Source organism: Mobula birostris, chromosome 2, assembly GCF_030028105.1.
Source record: "Mobula birostris isolate sMobBir1 chromosome 2, sMobBir1.hap1, whole genome shotgun sequence".
Classification (NCBI taxonomy): domain Eukaryota; kingdom Metazoa; phylum Chordata; class Chondrichthyes; order Myliobatiformes; family Myliobatidae; genus Mobula; species Mobula birostris.
In genome coordinates this window covers 186989297-187014341 of record NC_092371.1, presented here as the reverse complement: position 1 = coordinate 187014341, position 25045 = coordinate 186989297, and the positions used below count along the sequence as shown (strand labels likewise).

Genomic DNA, 25045 nt, shown 5'->3' with positions numbered 1-25045 from the left:
AGACACTGACCAAGAAGGCATGCAACTTAGACAGCATCCTCTTTTCAGACACCACCGTGAGAGAGTCCAGTTCCATCCCCACAACATCACTGGCCTTACGAATGAGTTTGTTGATTCTGTTGGTGTCTGCTACCCTCAGCCTGCTGCCCCAGCACACAACAGCAAACATGATAGCACTGGCCACCATAGACTCGTAGAACATCCTCAGCATCGTCCGGCAGATGTTAAAGGACCTCAGTCTCCTCAGGAAATAAAGATGGCTCTGACCCTTCTTGTAGACAGCCTCAGTGTTCTTAGACCAGTCCAGTTTATTGTCAATTTGTATCCCCAGGTATTTGTAATCCTTCACCATGTCCACACTGGCCCCCTGGATGGAAACAGGGGTCACCGGTACCTTAGCTCTCCTCAGGTCTACCACCGGCTCCTTAGTCTTTTTCACATTAAGCTGCAGGTAATTCTGCTCACACCATGTGACAAAGTTTCTTACCGTAGCCCTGTACTCAACCTCATCTCCCTTGCTGATGCATCCAACTATGGCAGAGTCATCCGAAAACTTCTGAAGATGACAAGGCTCTGTGCAGTAGTTGAAGTCCGAGGTGTAAGTGGTGAAGAGAAAGGGAGACAAGACAGTCCCCTGTGGAGCCCCAGTGCTGCTGATCACTCTGTTGGACACACAGTGTTGCAAGCACACATACTGTGGTCTGCCAGTCAGGTAATCAAGAATCCATGATACCAGGGAAGCATCCACCTGCATCGCTGTCAGCTTCTCCCCCAGCAGAGCAGGGCGGATGGTGTTGAACGCACTGGAGAAGTCAAAAAACATGACCCTCACAGTGCTCACCGGCTTGTCCAGGTGGGCGTAGACACGGTTCAGCAGGTAGACAATACAACATAGCAGGTTATACAGCATACACAATCAATCTGTGTATGTTGTATCAGCTATCTTACGCATTTATTATGTTTTTTTATTATTATTATGTTTCTTAGTGTTTTTTTTCTGCTGCATCAGATCAGGAGTAACAATTATTTCACCCGCCTTTACACTTGTGTACTGAAATTACATTAACCAATCTTGAATCTTGAATTTTGAAGAGGCTTTGGCAAGAAGAGGCAGAGGCTAAGAACCAGAATCAGAATCAGGTTTATTATCATCGGCATGTGACGTGAAATTTGTTAACTTAGCAGCAGCAGTTCACTGCAATACTGTACATAATACAGCTGAGAAAAAAATGGAATAAAAATGATAATAAATAAACAAGTAAATCAAGTACACTATACATATATTGAATAGACTAAAAAAAGTGCAAAAACAGAAATACTGTATGTTTAAAAAAAGTGAGGTAGTGTCCAAAGACTCAATGTCCATTTAGGAATCGGATTGCAGAGGGGAAGAAGCTGTTCCTGAATCGCTGAGTGTGAGCCTTCAGGCTTCTGTACCTCCTACTTGATGGTAACAGTGAGAAAAGGGCATGTCCTGGGTGCTGGAGGTCCTTAAGAATGGATGCTGCCTTTCTGAGACACCGCTCCCTGAAGATGTTCTGGGTACTTTGTAGGCTAGTGCACAAGATGGAGCTGACTAGATTTACAACCTTCTGCAGCTTCCTTCAGTCCTGTGCAATAGCTACCCCCATACCAGACAGTGATGCAGCCTGTCAGAATGCTCTTCACAGTACAACTATAGAAGTTTTTGAGTGTATTTATTGACATACCAAATCTCTTAAAACTCCTAATGAAGTATAACTGCTGTCTTGCCTTCTTTATAACTACATCGATACGTTGGGACCAGGTTAGATCCTCAGAGATCTTGACACCCAGGAACTTGAAACTGCTCACTCTCTCCACTTCTGATCCCTCTATGAGGATTGGTATGTGCTTCTTCATCCGACCCTTCCTGAAGTCCACAATCAGCTCTTTTGTCTTACTGGCGTTGAGTGCCAGGTTGTTGCTGCGGCACCACTTCACTAGTTGGCATATCTCACTCCTGTACACCCTCTCGCCACCACCCAAGATTCTACCAACAATGGTTGTATCATCAGCAAATTTATAGATGGTATTTGAGCTATGCCTGGCCACACAGTCATGTATTTGGAGAGTAGAGCAGAGGGCTAAGCACACACCCCCGAGGTAAGATTCTGGTATGTTTTTTCTTTACTTATCTATTTTGTCCCTACATTATTTATTATTTATTAAGAGATAGAGTGTGGAACAGGACCTTGCAGCCTATCGAGCCACACCACCTAGCAACCCATCTTTTTAACCCTAGCCTAATCACAGGACAATTTCCAATGACCAATTAAACTGCTAACTGGTACATTGTTGAACTGTGGGAGAAAACTACTTGTAGTAGTGAGAATGGATCCAGGGTCGGTGGTGTGTTCTTCATGTCAGATGTTGGAGTTTTGTGAAACGGCCAGATTTCTTGATAACTACCTGTGTGTGAAGGGCATCCATCTGTATTCTTTTACAGACCGTGCTGGTGAACTGGAGCTGCAGCTCGATGACCTATGGCTCGTATGGGAGAATGAGGAGGTGACAGAATGAGCTACAGGGAAGTAATCACCTCAAGTTTCAGAGTGCAAGTCCCTAGGTGACTGTCAGAAGAGGGAAAGGGAATAGGCAGGTAGTGCAGAGTATCCTATGGCTGTTCCCCTCTACAATAAGTATACTGCTTTGGACGATTCACCATGGAAAATCCCTAATGACTAGGTCTCCAGCACTAAGCCTGGCACTGGGGCTCAGAAGAGAAATGGGGAGGAGTGCAGTGGTGAAAGAGAAATCAATAGTTGGGAACAGACTAATCTCATAGAGTTGTTCTGCATACATACATTCATAACAAAATGAACCTTTGAATAGGCAGAAGATTCTGTGGATCTGAAAGGGATTCTAGGCTGGTATGTTTTCTTACCAGGTCCCGGCATCGGGGAGGTCTCAGATCAGGTGCACAGCATTCTTAAGGGAGAGTTTGAGCAGCCAGAAGTCATAGTACATGTTGGTACCAATGATGTAGGTAGGAAAGGGATGAGGACCTAAAGAGAGAATTTAGGGAGTTTGATAGGAAATGGAAATGCATGACCTCAGGGGTAGTAATCTCTGGATTGCCGCCTATACCTTGACACGTGCCATTGAGGGTAAGAATAGGATGATTTGGCTGATGAACGTGTGGCTGAGGAATTGGTGCAGGGGGCAGATGTTCAGATTTGTGGATCATTGGGATCTCTTCTGAAAAAGGTATCACCTGTACATAAAGGACAGGTTACATCTGAACTTGTGGGGGACCAATATCCTTGTGGGCAGATTTTCTAGAGCTGTTGTGGAGGTTAGGTTGATTGGCCTATAATTTCCATCCTTTTGCTTTCCTCCCTTCTTAAAGAGTGGAATGACATTTGCAATCTTCCAGTCCTCTGGGAGCACGCCAGAATCAAATGATTCTTGAAAGATCATGGCCAATGCATCCATTATCTCTTCTGGAACCTCATTTAGGACTCTGGGATGTAGTTCATTTGATCCAGGTGATTTATACACCTTAAGACCTTTCAAGTTGGCTAGCACTTTTTCCTTTGTAATAGCTGTGGGACTCACTCCTGCTCCCTGACTCTCATGGAGCTCCGGCACACTGATAGTGTCTTCCACAGAGAAGACTGACGCAAAGTACCCATGAAGTTCATCTGCCATTTCTTTGTCCCCCATTACTACCTCACCAGCATCATTTTCCAGTGGTTCAAAATCAACTCTCACCTCCATTTTACTCTTAATATAATTGAAAAAAACTTTTAGTATCCTGCTTTATATTATTGGCTAGTTGCCCTCGTATTTCATTTTTTCCATTCTTGTAGCTTTTCAGTTGCTTTTCATTGGATTTTAAAAGCTTCCCAATCATCTAACTTCTCAATCATTTTTGCTACCTTATATGCCCTTTCCTTGGCTATTATGCAATCCTTAATTTCCCTTGTCAGCCACGGTTGCCTACCACTGCTATTTGAGAACTACTTTCTGTGGGTATACCTATCCTGTGCATTTTCCCAGAAACCTCAGCCACCCCTGGTGTGCCGTCATCCCTGCCAGTGTCCTCCTCCAATCCACCCGGGAAAGCTGCTTCCTCATGCCTCTGTAATTCCCTTTATTCCATTGTGATACTGATACATGTGACTTATGCTTCTCCCTCTCAAATTGCAGTATGAATTCAATCATATTATGATCACTGCCTCCTAAGGGTTCCTTTACATTAAGCTTCCTAATAAGATCTGGGTTATTACACGACTCCCAATCGAAGATAGCCTTTCCCTGAGTAGGCTCAAGCACAAACTGCTCTAAAATGCCATCTCGTAGGCAATCAACAAATTCCCCCTCTTGCGCTCTGACACTAATCTAATTTTCCCTATCCCCTTGCACATTGAAGTCCCTCATTACAACTGTGTCATTACCCTGATTAAATACCTTTTACAGCTCCCTTTGCAATCTCAACCTTACCTCTTAGCTACTATTGGAGGCCTACGTGTAATTTCCATGTTTTTTTCACCCTTACAGTTTCCTAACTCCACCCACAAAGATTCAACATTCCCTTACCCTACATCACCACTTTGTAAAGATGTAATTCCATCTCTTACCAGTAGACTCACACCACCGGCTGTGCCTTCCTGCCTTTCCTTTTGACACAAAGTATTTCCTTTGCTGTTAAGCTCCCAACGATGGCTTTCTTTCAGCCATGACTCAGTGATGCCCACAATATCATACCGACCAATCTCTAATTGCACCACAAGTTTATCCACCTTATTCCAAATGCTATGTGCATTTAAATACAGCACCTTCATTCCTGCATTCTTCGCCCTTTTGAATTTTGCCTCTGTGGTAAATCTAACCCTTTGCTCCATCTGCATTTGTACTCAATCATTGGCTTGTCCTTTTTTACATTCATTGGTCTTCCTTACTATATTCATGTTACACCCAACATCTACTCGTAAACCTGCTGGCTCATCCTCAGCTCTACCATACTGGTTCCTATCCCTTTGCCATATTAGTTTAAACCACTCCCGATGACTCTAGTAAACCTGCCCACAAGAATATTGGTCCCTCTCCGATACAAGTGTCACCTGTCACATTCTACAGATCCCACTTGTAGAAACATCGTTCCTTCAGAGTACAGCGCACCCACACTTGCTGCTGAGCATCACAGGAACACCCATTGTCACATCTACTATATTGGAGGCACAAAAGCACTTCGCATTGCAAAACAGTTGAAACAAATTTGAGTGAGCAGGACTGTCAAAGTGAAATAATCATTTAAATGTATTGATGGGGGATAATGGGTTTTTAGGAATCATTTACATGCTATTTACTCAGTTCCGTTTTCACTTCTTTTGAAAACATTTTTTTCAGGAAATGGCTATCCTATTTGCCAACTTGGATGTCACTCCAATTCCTCTAACCTCCACAGGAGGAGTACTGTACCAGAGCATTACTGACACAATAGCAACACAACTTGAACAATTCCAGATCATTCCACACACTAATCAATATATAAAGGCTGGTAGATATACATTTATTCCAGACAAAATATGGCCAGATTACAGATGATCATATACAATAAAGGTAATCAATAGATTCAATATACAGTTTACTGTAGGGCAGGGTAGGACATAGTACAGAGGTTGCAGTTTCAATTGGGACGAAAGTTAATGGAACTTCCAAAATCTAAAGTATAACAACAATATGAGATTTTAACATAGCTCATTGTAACCCTTACATCCATGTACTACAATGAAACTGTGTGGACTACATCATTTGCAAGGCACTTTGTGGAAGCACATTCTCACTTTTCAAGATTTGACATCTCCTTCCTTTGCTATGGAGCAAATTTTAACCTACATCAAAGCAATTGGTTTAATTCAGCATCAGGCATGTAGTGCACTGTGCCAACTGTCTCAGCATAACTTTGAGCCAGTCTAGTGGAGACATAATCAGAGTCCAGTGGCTACAGTGCTCCAATTATTTTGAGTTTTTTAGAACTTTGCCAGGACCATCTGCTTTTCATGGTGTCTCCAGCAGGGATTCCCAATCTGGGATCCACAGGCACTTTGGTTAATGGTAGGGGTCCATGTATAAAAAAAGTTGGTAACACCTGGTCTAAGGTGTCGGACTGACTTCTCTCCATGCCTGTTTAGATGTTTGATCACTGTGAATGTCACTATTTACTTGGATTGGAGAAGAAACTTCATAAGCCATGAACATGATCCTTCTTTGCAATGGGGTAGTGATCTGCCATAATACAGTATCTACCTACTGCGGGATCTAATGTAGAATCAAAGGAAGACAAACATATTCCATAGAGGCAGGTAACCCATTCTACCGGGTTAATGCCAAGTGGTGAAGCTGCCAGCTGATCAAATAGGGAGCTGTAGTGCTTTTTGGCAAAGGAATAGGGCTGACACATACTATGGTGTGTAAAGTCCTCACCTGCAGGAGTATTTTCAGTCATTTAGAAACATACTGCACAATCTAATTTGTTCATCTTTTTATTGACTGCATCTCATCTTTGCATGCCTTACCTCCAGTATATATCGATAACAGAAAAAAGGTGCCGGTATTATTTTCATGCAAAGTCATAGCTCTGATCACATGAAATACACTTTAGACTCAATTTAAGTAGCTAGAAAATATTAAAGTAAGAAGTCAAGTCCTTTTAATACCACAGTGTCTTTCAATTAGAAGAAGTGCAGTTTTGAGAACCTCTTCCTTTGATGCACTGGCATCGACTATCACACAAGATGGGTTCTCCAATCTTCGGTAAGTTGCTTCCACCCTATCGTAAAAAAGATCAAAAGCATATTTTAGAGAAAGGTCAAAGCCATTCTTGCAACACACCATGCAATTTGTTTCTGATTCAAAACAAGTGATTTGAAGTTCTGGTGCCAGAACCTGCTAGATTTTATTGTTTGTAATCTGATCCTTAATTTCAGTTGCATTTTTCAGTCCACATCCAAGTCATTTAAGAGTGCATTACAGAGTGATCAGAAACGTCATTCATGGAGGTATGCCTGGCCACAGAATGTTCTGCAGGAGAACTGATGACAAACAGAACCGTGGAATTACTAGATTCACTTTAAGAATATCTCCCTATCTTGTTTACTAATTATCTGATGGACTAATGTATACACTTGAAACTTGTAATATTGATTTAGATCAATATTACTCCAATTTGAAGCTAGTTATAGAGCAGCAGATGTTTACAGTTGCAAATAAACAAACTGAGACAATATTCAAATGAACTTTTTGAGGAATCGTCCATTAGCGATGCTTCTGTCAGCCCCAGGCTTTTCTGTCCTTACAACGCTGAAAATTTTGCGATGAAAGAGACAAGTCCCAATCATTACAATCTACATTCAGAAAATGCAGTTTTGCCGAACAGTTTCTTCTCTGAAGTGAGGTGAATACCAAGCAGTAAATCCAGGAGTTCAGGAGTGAGAGTGCCAATGAGTACACATAAATGGAAAAGATCGTCGTGCTTTGTTTTTAATCCCAGCATGACTTCCTTTTTTTTGTCCCCCATTAACTTAAATATCAGTATTGGTAATAGGGGCTTGCACCTATAAAATAGTAAATCATAGAAGTTGTTTCACAGAGATATGGGAAATAGGTATGAAGTTCGAGATTTAATAGGACACCACGGTAGTGTAACCGCTAGTGTGACATTATTACAGCTTGGGGCATCAGAGTTCGAAGTTCAGTTCTAATGTTAGCTGTGGAATGTATGGGCTTTCTCTGGGTGCTTGGTTTCCTTCCACAGTACAAACATGTACCAGTTAGTAGGGTTAATTAGTCACTGTAAATTGTCCCATGATTAGGCGAGAGTTAAATTGGGAGTTGCTGGGTGACATGGCTTGAAGGGCCAGAAGGTCCCCTATCATCCTGCATCTCTAAATAAACAAATATATAAATAAACAACACTTGGTTAAAAAGCTGGGTAAAGGAAGTAAGAGATAGACAAGTGAAATGGGAAGATTATCCTGATGAATTCTGTTAAAATGCCTGCATTTAGTGCTGCTATTTGCTCTTACTTTTGTCGAAACAGATTGTTTCTCTCCAGCTCAGTTTCTTCCTTGGTTTTCATCTCTCCTCTATGTTCCAAACGACGGATCCTCTCCTCTGCACTGACTGTAAGCAAGAGCACCAAATCTGGTTGAAGCAGATCTTGTGGCCACTGGTATAATTCATGCCGGGGGGGAGGCAGGTTCTCCACTTTCCCACTTACTTCAGTTGCGATTCCATATGCAGCAGTGCTGTGCCAGAACCTAGGAAATAACACACCATAGCTTACATTCAATGGAAATATTGAGTAGCTGTGATAAGTATAAAGACGGTGGTAATGTGGAAGAAATGTTAGCAATAACTTGTACAGTTGATATTATAAACCAACACCTACAAAAACCGCAGTCAGCTTTTGATAATTAGGAATTATTTAATTAGCGCAGTCAACCAGTCTCAGTTTCCTTTTTAATTTTCTGATTGATCATTCAATGGAATAGTGCTGTAATTGTGAAAAGAGAGCGGACTTCATGGAAAGATATCTGAGTAAAATTTAGTAATTAAAGATACTAAACAAGAGAACTTAAATGATTTTCAGAAAATATTATGAAAAACATTTAATTAGTTTTTAAAATGTAGTTCTTATGACTCACTCCAGATAAATAGACCTTATGAAATTACATAGTTTACTGCAAAAAATAAGAATGATAGTGAATGAATAAACATTCTCTTCTGTAACTTCAAAATGCGAAACAGCAGTGTCTTGATCTAAATCCTAACTCCATTATCTCCCTGAGCTGCAACACTCAAAAATCTATCAATCCCACTGATGAAATGTACAATTAAACTGATAATCTGTGAGATCCAGATTTTATGTGAAGAAATTCCTTCCTGGCATGATAAGACATAGGAGCATAATTAGGCTATTCAGTCCATCCAGTCTGTGCCATCATTGCATCATAGTTAATTTATTATCCCTCTCAACCCTGTTCTCCTGCCTTCTCCCAATAATCCTTGATACCCTTACTAATCAAGAATCATCTCTAAATTTTCTGTTTCAAGTTTAAAATTATTTCCCTTTAGATTTCTTAATACATATTTTCTAGCTGTTGACAAGATTTCAGTGAGTTTTATATATATTCCTAAATTTCTCTTCATAATTTTGCATAATGTATCGAGAATTTTGATTTATTTTCTTGAAAATGGATGACCTAACTTTACCATGTTGAACATCTAACCTTTCTGACAAGAGTTATTTGACTAACAGATATATAATTTCCTTCTCCCAATCTGTGTTTAAAATGAGGGAAGAGATTAGCATTTTCCCTATCTAAATGTCAATTCTTAAATCAACCACTTTCTAACTACTTTGCCAGAAATCTTGCCATGAAATTAAATTTGCTGTTAGCTATGTTGCTCAGTATCTCTATCATTTCTATTCCTTGCATGGGTGTGCCCGCCAAAGTCCCAGGACAGTTAATTTAGTGACAACCATCCTCTAGAACCTTTGAAGATTACACTCACCGATCCACGATTACCGGAGATGTTTCCGATGTCTTTGCTGTGACAGAGGCGGTTATGTAATTGCCCAAAGTATAAAAGGCTCGCCGAATAAGAGGTGGTTTTAGATCAAATATTTTTCTCAAATGGCCAATACTGTCGTGTGGTGACTTTAAAAGTGTTGCTTGAATCGAATCTCTTAAAGCCTCAGTCAAAGTACTCTTTCCTAAAGATAATTGTAATAAATATAACAGAATAAAGCCTCTATTCATAATAAAATAAGAGCAATGATTTATTGCTATTTATTTTTTACTTAATTGTTTGTTATTTACTAACATCTGCAGGCTGCATCTGACCAGAGACTTCTACAGCATAGAACAATATTTTTTCTAACACCAAATAATTTGCTGGGGGAACTCAGCAGTTTGAACAGCAACTGTGGGAGGAAAAGAATTGTTGATGTTTCGGGTCAAAACCCTGCATCAGAACTGAGAGTGAGATGCAGGATGGCTGACATAGAGAGGTGAAGGGAGGGGGGGAGTGATCAGACAGAAGTCCAAGGTGAATGGTGGACTGAGGAGGAGTAGGAGCTGACGGGTGCCTTGTTCCAGGTAGGGGAAGAGAGCAGTGGTGGTGGTGAGAAACAGTGGCAGGTGAATGTAGATGGGGCAGAGAAAAGGACAGAATAAAGATGATGAGCAGGTGTAGCAAGGAGAGTGTGAACGTTGGAGACACCGGCAGAAAGGCTTGTTGCTCCATAATCCAACATCTGCAGTCTCTTGTATCTCCAATACTTTTTATAATGTTTAAATGGACTATTGAGTGTGCCACATAAAAATAGAAGATCTGAGGAGAATTTTGTCATTCAGTGGTGATTTACTTGACTTTGGACAATAGGAGCAAAAGTCATCTGGGGTTCCCACTCTAATTTCAAGTAGAAAACCTGCACATGTACATTAAGAACTGAAGCTCTGATGGTTTTTGTCATTCTACAGTCCGTTGGTATTTGGCTCCAGATAGAAAGGGAAACTTAATTAGGATGCCTTAACATAAGTAGCCCTTTGTATTGGTGGGGCGGGGGGGGGGGGGGGGGAGGATTGATTCCTCATCCTCACAGCTTTTCTGCTGCCTGCAACTGTATTTTGAATAGCCAAGTACTATTGATGAAAGGAGTAAAATCATAGTTTTATGATCTCTAGATTCTATCAAAAAAAACTTACAATTAATTACAAACAAGAGAAAATCTGCAGATGCCGGAAATCCGAGCAACACACACAAAATGTTGGAGGAACTCAGTAAGTCAGACAGCATCTATGGAAAAAAGTACAGTCCACGTTTCTGCCAAAACCCTTCAGCAGGGCTGGAGAAAAAAACCTGAGGAGTAGATTTGAAAGGTGGGGGGAAGGAAGAGAGAAACGCCAGGCGATAAGTGAAACTTCGAGAGCCAGGGATGAAGCAAAGAGCTAGGAAGTTGATTGGTGAAAGAGACAGAAGGCCATTGAAGAAAGCAGAAAGGGGGAAGGAGGAGCACCAGAGGGGGGTGATGTGGGGGGTGGGGAGCGGCAAGGAGGTATTGTGAGAGAGGGACAAGGGGATGGGAAATGAAGGGGTGGGTGAGGCATTACTAGAAGTTAATTAATTAATCAATCAATTAATTAATACAATTTATGCTTACAATGCATACATGAAATGTATTTTCTTGACCTAATTACTGCTCAATACTATTAAAACTGTTAAATCAGTTCAACAATTTCAGACTTTTAAATGTTTTGAGTGCTTTGAAAGTACATTAATCATATTAGCTACTTAAATTTTAGATCATCCTGTTGTTAACATTAGAGACTTGTTCTTAACTTTATATAGAACTTATTTGTCTGGAATGTCCAGCTTCAGTTACTGGATGCTTTGAGAAAGATGCTACAGTACTTGATAGACGTTCAAGATTCCAAAGAGATGGAATCTCTAAATGATTCTTACCTGTTGCATCAAGTCCTTCAATCACAATAACAGGATGGCGGCCCTTTTTGGAAGTCCCATTATATTGATTCACTATTTGCAGAACCTCCTTGGCTTCAGGAAACAATTCCACACACTGTATGATGAGCAGAAATATAAACACATAATTCAACTGAATAACCCTCGGGCAGCAGATAGTCGTTGGTAACTCTAGTATCTGATTGTCATTGCTTAACACTGTCACTTCAAGTTCAAGTTTAATTGTTATTCAACGAGAATACCCATGAATGCAGCCAAATGAAATAGTGTTAATCCAGGGCCAACGTGCAAAACACGGTACCAACAGTCACACATACAGCACATACCTCAGTAAAATATAGTCACACAAAAAATAATAGTCCAAGACCCTGAGTGCATGAATGTTGCAGCAGTCTGCAGTCAAGCACAACACGGCTTGTTTTCTGCAGAGTGGACACTTGAGCAAGCACTGACTCCAGCTTGGATGCTGCACATTACTGTCCCTGGTACTTTGGTGGAGCACACTGACCCCAGTGTCTCTCTCCTGGGGAGCTGTAAACAGGCGACACTGTGGCTTGAGGCCTAGTGCTCGCTATGACTGAAGCCACGCAGCTCTCCTGACATGCGCCAATAAATCAGCGAATCGGACACGCAGCGTTCCGTATTAACAGTGCTCAGAGTCGTGTGATCACAGGAAAAGCAACTAAGGCGATCCCTTGCTGTTAGGCTGCACATCACTTTCACGCACTGACGCCTCTCTGCAGCAAGCAGCCCACGATGCACACCAAGTCCAGCTCCTGCCGACACGCAACTCGTTGCTGGGGTAGACCTGCAGTACTTAAGTTCTTAATGTCCAGCAGGGTATTGCAATTGTAAAAAATATGCTTAAAAAAGACAATTTATTTAATAAAGTTTAGAGGAGTGAAGAGATCTTATATATACTAGATATATCCCCAGAGCCTGTGTATATCCTCAGACTCTGAAGAGTATAGAGAGGAAGTTTGCAATGGCCTTACTTACTTCATGGTTAGCAACTAGGAAAGTTCTCAAAGACTGGAAGGTGACTAATATTCTGTTTAAGAAGCAGTGCAAGGAGAAGTCAGGGAACTACAGGCAGCTCAGCCTGACATCAATGGTGGGGAAGTCACTTTAGGAAATTATGAAGGTCAAAATCTATTAGCATTTGGATAGACAAAAGATTGGGAGGAGTCAGCATAGCTTTGTGGGTAGAATGTTGTGTTTGATGAACCAGTTAAGAATTTTTTGAAGGGGTAACAAAAAAGGTAGATGAGGGTAAGGTAGTGGATAATGTCTATTTAGGCTTTAACAGGCTCTCAACAAGGTACCACATTGCTGGATTCAAAACTAGCTCAGAGATAGGAAGCAGAGACTGGTAGTTAAAAGTAGTTTCTCGACGAGAGGCCTGGTAACTAGTAGTTTGCCACATGTTTGGTGTTGGGACCTTTGTTATATGTTATTTTATATAAATGATTTGGAAGTCAGTCTGCTGATGTCATGAAATTAAGAGGTGTTTTTACAGTGAAGAAGGTTATCATAGCTTACCGGGGAGAATTTTGATCAGTTAGGGGAGAGGGCTGAGGAGTGGCAAACGAACTCCAATACAGCTCAATGTGAAGTGATGCATTTTGGAAAGTCAAACCAGGGTAGGGCTTAATATGAATGGTAGGGGACTGGGGAGTATAATGGAACAGAGGGACTTAGGTGTGCAAGTTCATAATTCTTTGAAAATTATGTCATATATGGACAGGTTTGTGGGGTTGAGTGGGATCCGGGATCAGCCATGATTGAATGGCAGAGCAGACTCGATAGGCCGAATGGCCTAATTCTGCTCCTATGTCTTACGGTCTTATGAACAGGTTAGTGAAATGAGTGTTTAGCATAAGATCTAGGAGCAAAATTTGGCCATTTGGCCCATCGAGCCTTCTCCACTATTTTACCATGTTTGATTCATTTCCCTCTCAGCTCCAATGTCCTGCCTTCTCCTCATATCTCTTCATGCTCTGGCTAATCAAGACTCTATTAATCTCTGCCTGAAGTACAGTATACCCAGTGACCTGATCTCCACAGTTGCCTGTGGCAACGAATTCCACTGATTCACCACTCCCTGCTTAAAGAAATTCCTCTTCATCTCTGTGCTAAATGGACAGCCCTCTATTCTAAAGCTGCGTCCACTGGTCTTAGACTCTCCCACATTCTCTCCACTTCCACTCCACATCCTCCCCACATCCACTCCACTTCCACTCCACATCCTTTCCACCTCCATATCCTCTCCACTTCCACTCCACATCCTCTCCACTTCCACTCCATATCCTCTCCACTTCCACTCCACATCCTCCCCACATCCACTCCACATCCTTTCCACCTCCACATCCACTCCATATCCTCTCCACTTCCACTCCACATCCTCTCCACTTCCACTCTTTTGAGGCCTTTCACTATCTGATAGGTTTCAATGAGATCATCCCTCATTCTTTTGAATTTCAGTGAATATAGGCCCAGAGCCATCAAATGCTCGTCATACGATAAGCCTTTCAGTCCTGTAATTACTTTAATATATTGTGACAAATAGAGCTATCCTTTTGTTTCAAATATATCACCTTTGTATTTTACATTCACATACTTGGTCCATCACTGCTTATGGGAATGCTTGTGGGGATACTCAAAGATGTAACTCTCACAACACAGTGGAGGAACTCAGCAGGTCAGGCAGCATCCGTGGAAATGATCAGTCAACGTTTTGGGCTGGAACCCTTTGTCAGGACTGTAGAGGGAAGGGCAGAGGCCCTATAAAGAAGGTGGGGGGAGGGTAGGAAGGAGAAGGCTGGTAGGTTCCAGGTGAAGAACCAGTAAGGGGAAAGATAAAGGGGTGGGGGAGGGGAGGCAGGGAGGGGATAGGCAGGAAAGGTGAAGAAGGAATAGGGGAAAACACAATGGGTAGTAGAAGGAGGCAGAACTATGAGGGAGGTGAAAGGCAGCAGGGGGAGGGGGCAGAGTGAAACTGGGATAGGGGATGGGAGGGGGAGGGAATTACCGGAAGTTGGAGAATTCTATGTTCATACCAAGGGGCTGGAGACTACTTAGATGGTATATGAGGTGTTGCTCCTCCAACCTGAGTTTAGCCTCATCATGGCAGTAGAGGAGGCCATGTATGGACATATCTGAATGGGAGTGGGAAGCAGAGTTGAAGTGGGTGGCTATTGGGAGATCCTGTCTGTTGTGGCGGACGGAGCAGAGGTGCTCGATGAAGCAATCCCCCAATCTGTGTCGGGTTTCACTGATGTAGAGGAGGCCGCACCGGGAGCACCGGATGCAATAGATGACCCCAACAGACTCACAAGTGAAGTGTTCCCTCACTTGGAAGGACTGTTTGGGGCCCTGAATGGTGGCAAGAGAGGAGGTGTAGGGACAGGTGTAGCACTTGCGCTTACAGGGATAAGTGCCGGGTGGGAGATCCGTGGGGAGGGACGTGTGGACCAGGGTGTCGCCGAGGGACGGATCCCTGCGGAAAGCAGAGAGGGGTGGAGAGGGAAGGATGTGCTTAGTGGTGGGGTTCTGTTGAAGGTGGCGGAAGTTGCGGAGGATAATGTGCTGGATCCGGAGGCTGGTGGGGTGGTAGGTGATGACAAGGGGTACTCTGTCCCTGTTGTGGTGGCGGGAGGATGGGGTGAGAGCTGAAGTACGGGAAATGGAGGAGATGCGGGTGAGGGCATCATTGATGACAGCAGAAGGGAAACCACGATCCTTAAAGAAAGAGGACATTTGAGATGTCCTGGAATGGAAAACCTCATCCTTGGAGCAGATGCGGCGGAGACGGAGTTACTGGGAATAGGGAATGGCGTTTTTGCATGTGGCGGGGTGGGAAGAGGTATAGTTGAGGTAGTTATGAGAGTCAGTGGGCTTGTAGAAGATGTCAGTGGACAGTCTGTCTCCAGAGATGGAGACCGAGAGATCGAGAAAGGGGAGAGAACTGTCAGAGGTAGACCAAGTGAAGTTGAGGGCTGGGTGGAAGTTTGAAGTAAAGTCGATGAAATTGACGAGCTCAGCATGGGTGCAGGAAGCAGCACCAATGTAGTCGTCAATGTACCGAAGGAAAAGTTGGGGAGCAGTACCAGAATAGGTTTGGAGCACAGACTGTTCCACATAACCATCGAAGAGGCAGGCATAGCTGGGGCCCATGCAAGTTCCCATAGCTACACGCTTAGTCTGAAGAAAGAGGGAAGAGCTAGAAGAGAAATTATTGAGTGTGAGAACCAGTTCCGCCAACCGGAGGAGGGTAGTAGTGGTGGGGAACTGGTGTCTATTATCCAGAAAGCAGCAGAGGGCTTTGAGGCCTTCTTGATGGGGAATGGAGGTGTAGAGGGATTGGACATCCATAGTGAAAATGAAGCGTTTGGGACCAGGGAATTGGAAGTTATTGAAGAGGTGGAGGGCATGGGATGTATCCCGGATGTAGGTGGGGAGGGACTGAACTATCGGTGACAAAATGGAGTCCAGGTGGGCAGATACAATTTCGGTGGGACAGGAGCAGGCAGAAACTATGGGTCTACTAGGACAGCCAGGCTTGTGTATCTTGGGGAGGAGGTAAAACCGAGCAGTGCGGGGTGTGGGAATAATGAGTTTAGCGACTGAGGATGGAAGGTCTCCAGAGTTGATAAGGGTGGCGATGGTGCGGAAGACAATGGTTTGATGTTTTTTGGTGGGGTTCTGTTCCAGGGGTAAGTAAGAGGTGGTGTCAGAGAGCTGCCGTTTGGCCTCAGTGAGGTAGAGGTCCGTCCGCCAGACTACTACAGCACTACCTTTGTCAGCGGGTTTGATGGTGAGGTTGGGATTAGTGTGGAGAGAGTGGAGCGCAGTGCGTTCAGAGGGAGTGAGGTTGGAACAGGAGAGAGGAGTGGTGAAGTTGAGACGGTTGATATCTCGGCGACAGTTGGAGATAAAAAGATCGAGTGCAGGTAGAAGGCCCGGGCAGGGTGTCCAGGAGGAGGAGGAGGGTTGAAGACAGGAGAAGGGGTCATTAGTAGGGGGAGGGGAAACCTTGCCAAAGAAACAGGCTCGGAGACGTAGGCGACAGAAGAAGAGTTCAGCATCATGGCGGGCATGGAACTCACTGAGGTGTGGACGGAGAGGGACAAAAGTGAGGCCCTTGCTAAGGACAGAACGTTCTGCCTCAGAGGGGGAAGGTCAGAGGGGATGGTGAAGACACGGCAAGGGTTGGAGCTGGGGTCGGAAGAGGGTGAAGGGTGGGAGGTCTCAGGAGGGAGAGGAGGGTTGGGATGTTCAGGGAGAGCGGGATTAGGGGAGGATGAATAATCAGAGGAATGGAGGGGCGATGAGGGGTAGAGGGAAGTTTGGAGTTGCGGGGAGGAAAGAGGGTAGTGGGGGAATAAGACAGGCGGTAGGACCCAGCAGCAGTAAGAGCGGTCCCAGTCTGGAGAGGGCTGGGACCTCAATCCGAGCTGGATCTGGAGCTGGGGGTGGCGGAGCCTGTAGCCTGCGGGGCCCCAGAACGGAGGTCGGAGTCGGAGGTGAGTGAGTCTATGGCCCACCGGGGGCTGGTGCCCATGTCCGGGAGGCCGTGGTTCCACTCAGGGTCAGAGTCAGAGGTGGATGGGTCTTCGGCCTACCAAAGGCCTGAGAAGTCGAGGTCTGAGGGGTCGGGGTCCGGGCTGGAGCCCATCGTCGTTGTGGGCTCCAGGCGGGCGAGCTTGTGGTCCTTCTTGGATGCGAGGAAGGAGAAGAAACGTCGGTTGGAGTCGTGAATCCGGCAGAGAATGAAGTGTGGGAGAGGTCCATGGAGGACCCCACCACTAAGCACATCTTTCCCTCTTCACCCCTTTCTGCTTTCCGCAGGGATCAGTCCCTCGGAGACTCCCTGGTCCACACGTCCCTCCCCACGGATCTCCCACCCGGCACTTATCCCTGTAAGCGCAAGTGCTACACCTGTCCCCACACCTCCTCTCTTGCCACCATTCAGGGCCCCAAACAGTCCTTCCAAGTGAGGGAACACTTCACTTGTGAGTCTGTTGGGGTCATCTATTGCATCCGGTGCTCCCGGTGCGGCCTCCTCTACATCAGTGAAACCCGACGCAGACTGGGGGACCGCTTCATCGAGCACCTCCGCTCCGTCCGCCACAACAGACAGGATCTACCGGTAGCCACCCACTTCAACTCTGCTTCCCACTCCCATTCAGATATGTCCATACATGGCCTCCTCTACTGCCATGATGAGGCTAAACTCAGGTTGTTGGAGCAACACCTCATATACTGTCTAGGTAGTCTCCAGCCCCTTGGTATGAACATAGAATTCTCCAACTTCCAGTAATTCCCTTCCCCTCCCTTTCTCTATCCTTATGTCATTCTGCCCCCTCCCCCAGCTGCCTATCACCTCCCTCATGGTTCCACCTCCTTCTACTACCCATTGTGTTTTCCCCTATTCCTTCTTCACCTTTCCTGCCTATCACCTCCCTGCTTCCCCTCCCCCACACCTTTATCTTTCCCCTTACTGGTTTTTCACCTGGAACCTACCAGCCTTCTCCTTCCAGCCCTCCGCCTACCTTCTTTATAGGGCCTCTGCCCCTTCCCTCTTCAGTCCTGACGAAGGGTTCTGCCCGAAACATTGACCGATCTTTTCCACGGATGCTGCCTGACCTGCTGAGTTCCTCTAGCGTGTTGTGAATGTTGCTTTGACCCCAGCATCTGCAGATTATTTTGTGTCAAAGATGTAACTCAAAATACGATCAAGAATCTTCATAAACGCAGTGAACAGATGAGATATTACAAATGCTAGAAATCTAATTTTGTTGTATTCTATTTCCATGAACTGAAAGCAGAAACTTGGATTTTGGTTTCCAGGCATCCCAACAAACTCTACAACCAATGAAGTTTCATCTCTGTTTTAATACAAGAAACTCAAAAATCAATTTACACAGAATATTCTGGAGTGTGATCACAAACTATTGATATATTTTAAGTATATCTGATTGGAAATCATTGCAGCCTGGATTTAATATTTCAACCAAAAGGTAGCTCCAACAAACCATGTTACACTCATTCTGTCACACTGCCTATCACCTCCACCCCCTTCTTCCCTTTCTCCCATGGTCCATTCTCCTCTCATATCAGATTCTTCTAACCCTTCTTCTCTAACCCTTTACCTTTCCCAGCCACGTGGCTTCACCTATCACCTTCTAGCTAATCCTACCCAACCCACCCCGCCCAGTTTTTTATTCTGGCATCCTTGCTCTTACTTTCCAGCCCTGAAGAAGGGTCTCAGCCCCACAGGTCCACTGTTTATTCATCTCCATAGATGCTGCCTGACCTGCTGAGTTCCACCAGCATTTTATGTGTGTTCCAGGATCTGAGTTCACATTCATAACCTGGAATCTCAACTCATTTTTAAGCACACAGACGATTCACATAAAAGTGCAGATGAAGGATTATTCCTCCCTCTCTTTTGAGCAGATTAAACTTTGGATGCTTATTTTCAGAAGACAGTTGATGTTAAGAGTAGATCTTGCACGTACAGCCACTTGACCAAGCATTCCATATATAATAAAGGACATGAGGAGAGGGAAAAGGACTTCAGAAAAAATGAGGCAGAAAGGGATTTGATCAGGGCTGGTGACCAGATTCTCTCCCAAACAGAGGCTTTTTGGCCTGCTGGGTATTTCCAGCATTTTCTGGTTTTAGTTCAAGTTTGCAGCTGCATCTGCATTTTTCAGATTTTCATACAGACTCGGGAAGTCGGACTTACCTCCTTGAGAACGCTATATGCATCTTCATACTTATAGAATACGACAGAGTTTTTGATGTTTAACACTGAGGGGTGAAGCTCCGGCGTTTGGGTCAGAGACAAGCAGTTTCTGAGGATCTCCTTCTGCTGTCCGTCACTGACGAGCCCCAGGCTCTGCCATATCCTTCCCTCCTCGCCCGTCCTGTAGGTGCACAGACAGCTCTGCCCACTCTCCCGCAGCAGGTCCCGCAGGACACGTTCGGTGCTCTGACAGCATCGGTCATCTTGCACCAGAAACCCTTTGATCGAAGATCCTTCCTGGTTGGGGAAAAACGCCGTCAGTTCCATGACACGGCACGTCTCGGGCAGCCTGGAGAGTTTGCTCTGCAGGTTCATGTAGGTTTCTGCACCCCGGATCCTGTTTTCAGAGGCGATGCAAAGCGAGTAGGTCTGAGCTCGGCTGAGCAGTTGGTGCAGCTTGCTGTTCTCATCCCAGGGGCTCTCGGAGCTGGGTCTGAGGGCAAAATACAGCGGGTCGGCGCTGCTCTCGCACTCGATTGCGAAGACCCTTTTCGCCCATTGCTTGTATAGAGCAGAGCCGAAGGAGCTGGCCATGTCCCGGCTGCAACGGAGGCTCATCACCGGAGAGGGTGAGGTATCACACGCCCGGCGCTCCGCAATCGAAACCCAGCCGTTTGAAAACAAGGGTGACGAATGGAAAGCGAAAGAGCGACAGAGCTCGGAAAATAAACGAAAGTCAGCGGCGTCCGCTTCCACACTCGACCTCTCCAACTCTTGCTCCCTGCAAGCAGAGTTACAAGGTCTGGAAGATAGAGGGGAGCTGCAACAAAAAAAAACAAACTGCCGAAAGAGCATTATACTGGCGATCTTCCCTGTATAAACATACTCCGTGGTCAATCTAACCCTTTTCTCCTACACCGCCTATAACCCTTCAAGTTCACAGAACAGTTTGTCTATTTTTTTTTTGCTCCAGGTTCCAGTATCGATAATATCTTGTCTCTATTAACATTAAAATCTGCAGATGCTGGATGACGTTACACAGAAGTAGACAGACAGTTGCAGACACCCCTGCTGTACTCTGCTATACTTAATTCCTGCAACATACACAAGATGCTGGAGGAACTCAGCATCTAGGGAAAAGAGTACAGTCCACGTTTTTCGGCTGGAAACGGGGACTGTCTATGTTTTCCCATAGACGCTGCCTGGCCGCTGAGTTCTTCCAGCAATTTGTGTGTGCTGCTCGGATTTCCAGCATCGGCAGATTTTCTCTTGTTTGTGATTGGATACACTTAATTCATAATAGGCACAGCAATTACAAAAGGAACGTGGCATTATCTTATTTACACAGAGACACAAGAAATTCCAGATACTGTAATCTGGACCAAAAACAAAACTGCTGGAAGGCCAGGCAGCATCAGTGGGGGCAAAAGGATAATTGACATCTCCAATTAGGCTCTGCATCAGAACTGAGAATGTATAGGCTTCCCACCACTCAGACCATCTACTCCCTGCATAAAAAGAACAGAAGCTAAACAGGAGGATCTGATACAGAAAGTCATACAATGTTGGTCTGAGAAAACTGACAAGATCTTTTGCGACTACTTTGAGTTGGTATGTTCAAAGACTCAGCTGCAAGTCTTGATGAGTATGTCACTACGACTTTTCCAGCAAGGATCTTGAGGACTGTGTACCAAAGAGGATCCAGGTGTTCTCCAACCAGAAACCATGGATGAACTGGGAGGTCCATTCCCCAAGCATTCAAATCAGGTGACCCTGACCTTTACAAGAAATTGCAACACCATCTCTATAAAGCAATGAGAGGTGCTAAGGGACAGTACTAGTACAAAATTGAGTCCCATTCCAGCCATTGTGCCTTACAATCTATAATGGGCTACAGAACAAAGTTGGACAGTATTGCCAACAACAGCACACTCTCACCGATGAATATTCTACGCACATTTTGAACCGAAGGGAATGGGTATGTCACACCCACCCTGACAGCCTCCAGTGGACTGGAAACCACAGTCACTGTTCCAGACGTGAGATCTGTCTTCCGGATAGCAAACCCATGGAAAGCATCTGACCTGAATGCTTTCCTGACCATGTCCTTACCTTCTGCACAGAACAGCTGGTGTGAGTATTTTTAACAATTCCCTGCGTTAATCTATGGCCCCCATCTATTAAGAAGACCACTGTATCAGAATCAAGTTCAATATCACAGGCATTTGTCGTGAAATTGGTTGGCCTTGTGGCAGCAGTACAATGCAATACATAACAATGAGATCAGGGCATGTCCTGGGTGATGGAGCTCTTTAATGATGGATGGTACCTTTCTGAGGCATCACTCCTTGAAGATGTCCTGCACACTATGGAGGCTAGTGCCCATGATGGAGCTAAATTTACAACTCTCTGCAGCTTATTTCAGTCCTGAGCAGTAGCCCCACCCATTCCAGATGGTGATACAGCCAGTTAGAATGCTCTCCACATAGGAACATAGGAAATAGGAGCAGGAGTAGGCCATTAGGCCTGTCGAGCCTGCCGCACTATTCAATAAGATCATGGCTGATCTGGCCATGGACTCATCTCCACCTACCTGGCTTGGGTTATATATTTTATATGTGACTGTATATTCCCTGCTTTCTTCTATGTACCATATGTGCCTTCTGCTGTGTATGACTATAGGTACTGTGTTTTGTACCATAGCCCCGGAGGAATGCTGTTTTGTTTGACTGTATTCATGGGTATTCATGTATGGTTAAATGATAACTAAACTTGAATTTGAATTTGGAGTTGCAAGGCAGCAACTCTCCTAGCTGTTTTTGCTGTGCCACCATAATGTTATGAGATACATTTGTTCCTCCAGATGTAGCTTCTTGAGCATTCTCACATGCAATCGCTTCACTACAGATCACTGTGATTATATATCTCTCTGCTTTTCTACCACTGTTTCATCTTGCAAAGCATAGTCCTTCAAATACAGTTACAGAGTCATAGAGAAGTATGGCACAGAAACAAGCCCCTTGGCCCATCTAGGCCATGCTGAGCCATTTAAACTGCCTTCTCCCGTTGACCTGCATGGAGACAATAGCCCTCCATACCCCTACTATTCAAGTACCTATCTAAACTCTCCTCAACTTGAAACTGAGCTCGCATGCACCACTTGTGCATGCCACACTCATTCCACACTCTCATCTTTGATAATCTTCTATGATTTTTTTGTGGCATAGAATTATTTTCTTTGAGAATGCCTTCTGTACAAGTACAATAAATGTGCTACACAAGTGTAAGTTATTGCATCAGTAAAGTTTCAAAACCTGGGTAGAGTATTTAATGCACCATTCCCATCCCTTCATCACTGACTGTAGCAGATGTTACAGTGAGAGAAACAGCTTTATTTGGATTTATTGTCAGATGCCAAGCATTATACCATCATTTTGTACATCTGCAACAACTGGAACCCTACCTTAGAACATTGACCCTTTCAGCAACTTTCTGGTTTCTCCTACTGCTCCACGGAGAAAAGGAGAGAAGTCAAAATTCAAGCAAACCGGATCAAATGGAGGTTTGCTATTGTTGAAAAGCCACTTGAGGTCCAGATCTGTAGATATAACAGGCTTTGTACTCACTACAAGCAAACACACAAGGGAGATCAGATTAAAAATAGTCCTCGAAAGATGCAGTATTTAAGAAAAAAAACAACATGCATCACTTGCACCACCATCAAGGACGTATACCTGCATACTAGGAAGGTGCCAGCAAAAGGCCTGCTCATGGACTGTTGTGCCACTTCCATCAGTATTCATGCCAGCCACCAGACTTGAAAACAGTTACTGCTCCCAAGCTGTCAGGTTAATCAACACCTCCAGCCATTAACCCACCTCACCACCACAACGTCATCATTTCCTGTGAAAGGTGCCTTATATACAGAATCTCCTGTACCTAGTGTCACTTTATGTACATACAATCAATCCATGTATATAAGCTAATCTTATGTGTATATGGCCGGTCTCAACAGTTGTTTCATTTTATTGTGTTTTTTTGTTGTGTTATTTGTGTGTTTTTTTTGTTGCATCAGGTCTGGAGTAACCATCATTTCATTGTCCTCTACACTTGTGTACTACAAATGACAATAAGCAATTTTGTATCTTGAATGTTAAAAGATTCCCTTTCATGTCCTCATAGACATTATAAATTCCCCAATTGCCCAGGAGTCTCACTGAAAAAGGAGAATGTATCTCCCAGGTGTATTTTGGGCACAAGCTTTCTTGCTAGTCTCATCAAAAGTAGGGATGCTCATATTTAATGGGTTGTTCATCAGGAGCAGTGTATTGTAATTAAATAATTCTTTTCAGACACATTCTTTTTCCTGATCTCCCCATGTGTGTTTGCTTGTACTAAGCTAAGTCCTGTTACATCTGCAGCTCTGAATTCCAAGTGTTTCTTCCAACCATAGCAAGCAACCCCCCCCCCCCACCTCCATGAGATCTATAAGATGTAGGAGAAAAATTAGGCCATTCAGCTCATTGCAGTCTGCACTGCCGTTCAACGATGGCTGATTGTTTTCTCAACACCATTATCCCACCTTCTCCCCATAACTCTTAACCAGCTTATCAATCAAGAGCCTATCAATTTCTTCCTTAAATACATCCAATTACTTTGCTTCTACTGCCTACCGTGACAACAAATTTCACAGATTCTCCATGCTCTGGCTGAAGAAATTCCTTCTGATCTCAGTTTTAAAGGGATATCCCTTTATTCTGAGGTTGGCCCTCAGATCCCGGATTCTACTACTAATGGAAACATCCTCTCTGCAGCAACTCTGTGGAGGATTTCAGTATTGGGTAGGTTTGAATTACCCCCCACCCCCATCTCTTTGAACTCCAGAGAATATCAAACATCTTTCATTCCTGAAGTAATTCTCTGGACCCTGTCCAGGGCCAGGACACCTTTCCTCAGGTACTAGGCACAAAACTGATCACAATATTCCAAAAGCCTTCTAAAGTCTCAGCAATATGTCCTTGCTGTTACATTCTAGTCCTCTTGAAATAAATGCTAAGTTTGCATTTGCCGCCTTTACTACCAGGATCTAGATTGCTTGAGCCTTAACGTCCATCTTTTCTCCAGGAGGAATTGTGAAAGACTCCGAAGTTGCTGAAAGGGTAGAAGTTGAGAGATATTGATCCAGCTGTTTTAGGAAAATTGAATGATGTTGAAAGCTGTGGCATCTGAAAGTAACACAAAATAAAGCTGTTTATCTCACTGTAAAATCTGTATCAAGCTGAAATGGGAATATTTAATCTTATGCATTGAGAGTACTGCTGCTACAATATTTGCTGACAATACAACCATTGTTGGTAGAATCTCAGGTGGTGAGAGGCTATGCAGGAGTGAGATATGTCAACTAGTGGAGTGGTGCCGCAGCAACAACCTGGCACTTAATGTCAGTAAGACGAAAGAGCTGATTGTGGAAAGATGAAGGAGCACATACCAATCCTCATAGAGGGATTAGAAGTGGAGAGAGTGAGTGGTTTCAAGTTTCTGGGTGTCAAAATCTCTGAGGATCTAACCTGGTCCCAACATATTGATGTAGTTATAAAGAAGGCAAGGCAGCTTTCAGTCTTTGAAGAGATTAGGCATGTCAACAAATACACTGAAAAACTTCTGTAATTGTACCGAGCATTCTGACAGGCTGCATCACTGTCTGGTATGGGGGGGGGCATCTTCAGGGAGTGGTGTCTCAGAAAGGCAGTGTTCATTATTAAGGACCTCCAGCACCCA

General features: G+C 44.2%; 1 protein-coding gene across 1 annotated transcript; it reads right to left on the bottom strand.

Moving 5' to 3' along the window:
- Window positions 1-5555: 5555 nt before the first annotated feature.
- On the bottom strand, window positions 5556-19885 carry cmpk2 (cytidine monophosphate (UMP-CMP) kinase 2, mitochondrial). Its single transcript, XM_072278494.1, has 5 exons — window positions 19268-19885; window positions 11497-11611; window positions 9544-9745; window positions 8052-8285; window positions 5556-6796 (listed from the first exon to the last, which is right to left on the bottom strand). Exons 1-5 carry the CDS (start codon window positions 19883-19885, stop codon window positions 6667-6669), a joined length of 1299 nt encoding a protein of 432 aa, XP_072134595.1. The 3' UTR covers window positions 5556-6666.
- Between the last annotated feature and the right edge of the window lie 5160 nt (window positions 19886-25045).